The sequence below is a fragment of the Muscardinus avellanarius genome (genome assembly GCF_963383645.1).
Source record: "Muscardinus avellanarius genome assembly, chromosome: 21".
In the NCBI taxonomy this organism is placed as follows: domain Eukaryota; kingdom Metazoa; phylum Chordata; class Mammalia; order Rodentia; family Gliridae; genus Muscardinus; species Muscardinus avellanarius.
In genome coordinates, this window is record NC_137807.1 from 24,667,877 (window position 1) to 24,675,857 (window position 7,981).

The window sequence follows — 7,981 nt, forward strand, 5'->3', positions numbered from 1 at the left end:
GCACAGCCACTCCAGGTACCCTTCCCCAGCGGGGCTCGGGCTCACTCCCGGAGTTTCTCGCGGTGGTTCCAGCCTTCAGGGTCTTACAACCCGACCCCCGGGCAGAACGAGGCCAGGTCTGCCCACATCCTAACTACTACCTTGAAGCACATACTAGACCCTTTCTCCAGACCCAGGGGCAGGGCCCAGACTTCCCACGGGGCCCCTGGGCCTGCGAGGGTGCTCAGTGCACAGTGCCTGCACAGGGCGAACCCCTAAGGCCAAGGAGCGGGAGGACCCGGGGCCGCCAGAGCCCTCCTCTAGAACCGGAGCCGGAGGCCTGTCTGAGCAGGGGTGTCAGCTCACCCCAGCCTAGGCCACCCCCAGAGGTGCTCCCAGGGGCGCGGGCGGCAGGGGCGTGGGAAGCCCACCCCGAGGCGGAAGGGGCGCGCGGAGCCCCCGGGGGCGCCGGAAGGGGCGCGCGGGGCGGTTGGCGGCGGCCGGGGGGCGGCCGTTGCCGGGCTGTGGCCCGCCCGGCGAGGTCCAGCGCCTGGCAGGGCTGCGGCCGCCATGACCAAGGACTCGCCCGCGCCCATGGGCGGCGGCCGCGCGTCGCCCAAGAAGCCGGGCAGCCCCGGCCCGGCGGCGACCGCGGCACTCCTGGAGGAACAGAGGCGGGAGCTGGAGAAGCTGCGGGCCGAGCTGGAGGCGGAGCGCGCGCGCGGTCTGGCCGAGCGGCGGCGCCTCGCCGCCCAGGGGCGCCAGCTGCGGGAAGCCGCCGAGCGGGAGCGGCAGCAGCTGGCGGACCATCTGCGCTCCAAGTGGGAGGCGCAGCGCTTCCGGGAGCTGCGGCAGCTGCAGGAGGAGGTGCAGCGGGAGCGCGAGGCCGAGATCCGGCAGCTGCTGCGCTGGAAGGAGGCTGAGCTGCGGCAGCTGCAGCAGCTGCTGCACCGCGAACGCGACGGCGTGGTGCGCCAGGCCCGGGAGCTGCAGCGCCAGCTGGCCCAGGAGCTGGTGAACCGCGGCTACTGCGGCCGCGCAGGGGCGCCCGAGGCCCCCGCCGCGCAGTGCCGCTGCCGCCTGCAGGAGGTGCTGGCCCAGCTCCGCTGGGACACCGACAGCGAGCAGGCGGCGCGCATCCGCCACCTGCAGGCCGCGCTGGACGTGGAGCGCCAGCTCTTCCTCAAGTACATCCTGGAGCACTTCCGCTGGCAGCCCGCTCTGCCGGTACCCCCGGACCCGCAGGCCGTGCATTCCGCAGAAGAGCCGCTCCCCGAAACTACAAGCAGCCCTCGCAGCAGCTCGCTGCTCGCCTGTCGGCTCGGATCCTCGGACAACTTGAGCGCCGGCGTCCGCGTCCGATCCCGCTCCCTGGACCTGGTGCCCTCGGTGCGCTCCAGCTCCCCGATTGGCCCGCTCCCTCCGCGAGCCGGCTCGCTCGATTCCTTGACCACAGCCCGTTCCCTCTCGATGGACAGCACGCTGAGTTGCCCCAAGGCCTTCAAATCGGAAGCGCGAGTCTCCTCGACAGACACCTCCATCCTTGGCTCTCCAAGTTCCCCGCGGCCACCACTGCCACCGTCCCTACCACCGGCGGCACGCAGGACACCTAGCGATCCGCGGGGAGGAGAAGGCTCCCGAGACCAGCCCTGCGAGGCTCCGACGCCCTCGGAGCTGGGCCTGGACTACCACGAACTGGCGAAGCACAACTCGGAGCTGGCCGAAGCCTTGCAGGTGCTGGCGCGCCGCTGCTCGGCGCTGCACGAAGAGAACACGCAGCTGCGGCGCGCAGGCTTCCCCGGCGCCGCCAACGAGAAGGTGAAGCGGCTCAGAGTGAAGCGCGCCGAGCTGACCGGGCTGGCGCGGCGCCTGGAGGACCGGGCCCGCAAGCTGCAGGAAACCAACCTGCGGGCCGAGAGCGCGCCCGTGCCGGGCGAGAGCCACGCCGACCTGGAGCTGTGCCAGGCCTTCGCCCGCCAGCGCGCCCAGGATCTGGCAGAGCAGGCTAGCGCGCTGCTGGCCAAGGACCAGCAGATCGAAGAGCTGCGGCGGGAATGCCACCTGCTGCAGGCGCGCGTCGCCACCGGCCCCGGCCGCGCCTCGCATCCTGGAGGGGGCGCCCCTCGCTCGCAGTGGCTCGGCATCCACGACCTGGACCGGCTGCAGCGCGAGTCCCAGCGGGAGGTGCTGCGCCTGCAGAGGCAGTTGACCCTGCAGCAGCGGGGCCAGGGCGGCCCCCGAGCCGAGACGGGCGGCCGGAGCTCCCCCGGCCAGGTGGCGCGGCACCAGGTGCAGGCGCTGGAGCGCGAGCTGGGCGCGCGGCGGCGCGAATGCGAGGAACTGGGCGCGCAGGCGGCGGCAGCGCGGCGGCGGGGCGAGGAGGCAGCCGCTCAGCTGCAGGCAGCGCTGCGCCGAGGCGCCTGGCTGGCGGAGGAGAACGCGCGGCTGCAAGCCCAGGCGGACTGGATGCGGAAGGTGGCGGCGGAGAACGGCGCTGTGCAGGGGCAGCTGGGCCGCGCGTGCCAGGAGCGCGACGCCGCCGGCCTGCTGGCTGAGCAGCTGCTGCAACAGGCGGCTCGCGGGCAGGGCAGGCAGCAGCAGCTGCAGCATGACCTCCAGGACGCCCGGAAGGAGATGCAGGCGCTGCATGGCCAGCCTGGCCACCCTCCCGAGCAGCTGTGTGAGATAGCCCAAGCCCCAGAACCCCCAGGCAGGGTCAGTGGGAGGCCCAAGTTCCAGCCCCGGCCTGAAGACCCCGAAGGGTCACAACCCACAGTCACAGGCCAGCCTCCTGTCTGTCTCTCCCCAGTTCTTGAGGAACCAGCCAGTGCCCCCCAGGTGTCAGGCAGAGTCAGCAGCAGCCAGCCTTTGGACTCCAGGCCACAGGCCAAGCAAACCAGCTCCAGGTCGAGCTCCCCCTGGGTGGCTGAGTCCGTGTGGGCCGCAGTGCCTTCTTTTCTTACTCTGGACGTGAACACCGTCCTTGAGACAGGTGATCTGGACAGCATGTCCCCTGCCTTGGAAGTGAGGGCCCCTGAGGCTCCTGCCAACCCCAAACTCAAGATCTTCTTGGCTAAGTACAGCTACAACCCCTTAGAGGGGCCCAACGAGAATCCAGAGTGTGAGCTGCCCCTTACAGCAGGAGACTGTGTCTATATCTTTGGGGACATGGACGAGGATGGCTTCTACGAAGGGGAGCTTGGAGATGGCCGGCGAGGGCTGGTGCCCTCCAACTTGGTGGAACAGATTCCAGACAGCAGCCTCCTGGACTGCCCATCCCCCAAGTCCCCTGACCTGGGCCCTCCTCTACAACCAGCTGGGCAGAGTGAAGCTTCAAAGGAGAATAGCTTATTGCCTGGGCAAGTCCCATCAGTGGACAGAGGGCCCAGCTGGAAGGGGAGGGTGGGCGCCAAGACGGAAGGGGCAATAGAAAGCCTGGAGGCCGGGACAGACGCCTGTTGGCTGGGCTCGCCACAGAGTGCGCGGGAGCAGGGCTTCTCCAGACCCCTCCTGGGAGGGAGGGGGAGGCTCTCCAGGGCTCCTGTGCAGCTGCACCTGCGGAACCTCACGGCCACGTCGGCCGACATCGCTTGGGGAAACAGCAGCAGCCAACACCCCCACGTGGTGTACCTCAACAACCAGGAGCATGCCCAGACCCCCTCAGGCGTGAGCCACTACGGCTTCCAGGGCCTGTGTCCCGGCACCCGGTACCAGGCGCGGGTGGAGGCGCAGCTGCCCTGGGACTTGCTGCAGATGCACTGGGACACCGCGTCCTCCACCATCACCTTTGACACCCCCTTAGCAGGACCGCCTGACCCTCCACTTGATGTGCTGGTGGAGCATGACACCTCGCCGGGCTTCCTGGTGGTCAGCTGGCTCCCCGTGACCATCGACTCAGCCGGGTCCTCCAATGGAGTGCAGGTAACCGGCTACGCCGTGTACGCAGATGGGCTCAAGGTTGCAGAGGTGGCCGATGCCACTGCTGGGAGCACCCTGTTGGAAGTGTCCCAGCTGCAGGTGACGCCAATGTGCCAGAAGGTCTCAGTGAGAACCATGTCCCTCTACGGTGAGTCCCTCGACTCGGTGCCAGCTCAGATCCCTGAAGACTGCTTCCCCTGGTACCCACTGCTGGAGTCTCTGCCCTTCAGTTACACCTGTGGCGCCCCCTCTCCTTGTAGAGTCACTTTCCCCAAGTGCTGTCAGAAACTGGCACTGGGGTCTCTGAGCACCAAGACTGGCTCTTACACCCCTGGAAGCTGTGAGGAGCCTCAGGCCAAGATTTTAGAAACATCCCTGGAAGGACCCCAAAAGAGGCAGTCCCCAGTGTTTGACCTGAACCCCAAAGGGGCTGGCAACAAAGCCCAGGGGCCTGAGGAAGCCTGGAAGGACCGCAGAGAGGACCTGCCCTCTCAGAAGGGTCCCCAGAATCACAGCAGGCCGCCTCTGCCCCGAGGTGGGTCTGGGGTGGGAGAAAATCATCCTCACCCTATCCGCACCAGCAGGAGCTCGGCTGCAAGATGGAGCCCGCTGTCCCTGGACCTGGAGCGCAAACCCAGGAAAGTATCACATCACAGGAAAGCTGCCCTCGAAAGGGGCTTTAGGCCAAAGCAAGATGCCCCCGAGCTCACGTCTCCCCAGCAGGGCTCCAGCCAGCAATATGCAGCTGACTTCCATAATATCTTGGAGGAGGAGGTAGAGGCCGTGGTGGCTGCGGAGGCCGTGGCAACAGGCTCGTATCCTTGGCTCACCAACAATGCAAAGCAGAAGCAGAGGGCCGGGCCCCCAAGCGCAGGAGGACAGGCTCTGGGGAGCAGGAGAGAGTGCCAGCTGTGGCAGCCCAGCTCGGTGCTGGGCCCAGCTCCACCCAGCAGAGTCACCAAGGCATCCAGGGGTGGCCCCCCACAGCTGGGGACAGAGGCCAGCACTCCGGCCAGGGTCTTTGTGGCCCTCTTTGATTATGACCCCCTAGTGATGTCTGCCAGCCCCGAGGCCGCAGAGGAGGAGCTAGCCTTTCAGAAAGGGCAGTTGTTGAGAGTTTGGGGTGGTCAGGACCCCCACGGCTTCTACTACGGTGGGTGCAATGGAAGGGCAGGCCACATCCCTGGGCACCTGGTGGCTGAGGTGGAGGTGGGCACAGAGAGGACTGGCAACAGGTGGCCTTTGCCAGCACAAAGGCCCCTGCCCTCAGTGGCCCACCTTGAGGACTTTGAAGGCCTGGCCAGCCCCCAGGGCCCCTTCCTCATGGCCCCAGGGAACTCTAGGAAACCAACACTGTGGACCCCAAAGACCATGATAGCTGCCATGGACTATGATCCCAGGAGTGGGAGAACGGGGGTCAGGGCCAAGGGCAAGCTGGCATTGAGGGCTGGGGACCTGGTCACCGTCTACGGGCCCGTGGATGACAAGGGATTCTATTACTGTGAGTTGGGTGGCCACAGGGGCCTGGTGCCAGCCCACCTGCTGGACGATGTGTTCCCCCACGGAGAGTGAGCCAGGCCTCCTGCGGTCCAGAGGAGAAGCAACAGGAGCCCTCCAGGCTTTGCTCCTCCTCAAACCACTTCCAGCACCATTTGTCCCAAGCACCATGTGTCCCCCAGCCTCAGAAAGTAGCAGAGCTTCAGTCCAAGGATTTGTTTCCAAAAGAAAACAGGGAGCCAGTCCCCGAGGCACCCCTGGAGAGCAGCCCCCAGTGTTCTACCTGAGCCGGGAGGGGCTGGAGCTCGGCGGAGCTTCCCAGTCGCCCGGACCTCTGGTCGCCATTTGGAGCAGCGCCTTCTGCAGTCCGCGAGTGTTTTATTTAGCAGGTTAACATTATCCATCCATTACCTTGTATGAAAGTCTCAAGAAAAGTCTGCATCTTAAAAAAAAGAGCAATCAGAATGTTATTTTTTTATTTTATGTTCAACCCCTCATTAAAGTGTTCATAGAAAAAAAGCATATTTTAGACGTTAAAGACCAACCAAGAGAAACACAGCACCTCGTCTTCCCTTTCTTTTGTCTGGGGGACCCGAGAGGGCTGCAGGAAGACAAATATTCATTCTGTATACGTACTCAGGATTGAACCCAGGGTTTTTTTTTTTTTTTTTTTTTTTTTTTTTTACCTCTGAGCCATGCCTCCAGTCTCTTTTATTTTGTTTCATTTTTCTTTTTTCTTTCTCTCTCTCTCTCTCTCTCTCTCTCTCTCTCTCTCTCTCTCTCTCTCTCTCTCTCTTTTTCTGTTCTAGGGATTGAAACCAGGGACATTCTACCTCCCAGCTATACCCCCAGCCCTATTTTTTATTCTTTTTTTTTTTGTGTGTGTGTGTGTGTGTGGTACTGGGGGTGGAACCCAGGGGCTTTCTACCTCCAGGCTATACTCCCAGACCTATTTTTATATTTTATTTGGAAACAGGGTCTCAGTAAGTTGCTGAGAGCCTCACTAAGTAGCTGAGGCTGGCTTCAAACCTGTGCGATCCTCCTGTCTCAGCCTCCCAAGTGTGTGGATTACAGCCCTGCGCCACCACGCCCGACCTCTATTTTTTATTCTTTATTTTGGAACAGAGTCTCACTGAGTTGCAAAGGGCCTCACTAAAGCCAGGCATGGTGGTGCACACTTGTAATGCCAGCATTCAGAATCCTGAGAAAAGAGGATTGCGGTTTGTGGACAGCCTCAGCTACTTAGTGAGGCCCTCCCTTCACAACTTAGTGAGACCCTGTTTCAAAATAAAGAATAAAACGCCGGGCGTGGTGGCGCAAGCTTATAATCCTCGCGCTTGGGAGGCGGAGACAGGAGGATCGTGCAGGTTCAAAGCCAGCCACGCTGGCGTAAGAGACCCTGTTTCAAAAATATAAAATAGGTCTGGGAGTGTAGCCCGGAGGTAGAAGGGCTTCCAGGAACCCCAGTACCATGAAAGAAAGAAAGAAAGAAAGAAAGAAAGAAAGAAAGAAAGAAAGAAAGAAAGAAAGAAAGAAAAAGGGCTGGGAGCCAGATGTGGTGTCGCACGCATGTAATCCCAGTACTTGGGAGGCTGAGACAGGAGGATCGCACTGGTTCAAGGCCAGCCTCAGCTACTTAGTGAGACCGGTTCAAAATAAAATATAAAAAAGGTCAGGGGTGTAGGCTGGAGGTAGAGGTCCCTAGTTTGCATCCCCAGGAACACACATACACACACACACACACACACACACACACACACACACACACACACATATATAGGGCTGGGGGTGTAGCTCAGAGGTAAAATATCCCTGGTTTCCATTCCTAGTACCGCAAAAAAAAAAAAAAAAAAAAAAAAAGGGGGCCTCAATAAGTATCTGAAGCTGTCCATGAACCATGATCCTCCTGTCTTAGCCTCCCAAATCCTGGGAATTCAAGTGTGTGCCACCATGCCTGGCTTCCCAGCCCTATTGGGTGGGGTGGGGGGGGGGTCTGGGGATGGAACCCAGGGGCATTTGACCTTCAAGCTACACCCCCTACCCTATTTTTAATTCTTTATTTTGAGACAGGGTCTCACTAAGTTGGGGAGGGTCTCACTAAGTAGCTGAAGCTGTCTGAGAACTGCGATCCTCTGGTCTCAGCCGAATGCTAGGATTACAAGCGTGCGCCGCCACGCCCGGCCCCAGCCCTATTTTTAAATTAATTAATTTTTGAGGTACCTCGGCGTGACCCCTGCGCTTTGCTTCTGCTTCTGGTAGCCCTCCCCCTGGACCCCCACATCCAGCCACAGCAACTTTCTCCAGAAGGACAGACGTGGCCTTCTGTAGCATAACCAGGAATGACTGGAAGCACCCTGGGGCAGGAGCCTGGGAGCAGCCAGCTGGTTCCAGGCCAGTGGGTGAATCTGAATGGGGGCTGGAAGACTTTGCCCTGGGGCAAAGTGGGAAGAGGGAAGCCACAGGCAGGACAGCCATCCCACCTGACTCACTGCTCTGTCTCATCCTCAAAGAACGCTCGGACCACCCGAGGAGCTGTGGCAGACGCACGTGCACCCACTGTCTGGGCCGAAGGCCGTGGTCCCTGTGG

General features: G+C 61.9%; 1 protein-coding gene across 1 annotated transcript; it reads left to right on the forward strand.

Annotated features, from left to right (window-relative positions):
* Positions 1–549: 549 nt before the first annotated feature.
* Positions 550–5,469, forward strand: RIMBP3B (RIMS binding protein 3B; the record flags this gene model as incomplete). Its single annotated transcript, XM_080718004.1, has 1 exon — positions 550–5,469. The coding sequence occupies one exon, from the start codon at positions 550–552 to the stop codon at positions 5,467–5,469; it is 4,920 nt and encodes a 1,639-aa protein (XP_080574130.1).
* Positions 5,470–7,981: the final 2,512 nt, after the last annotated feature.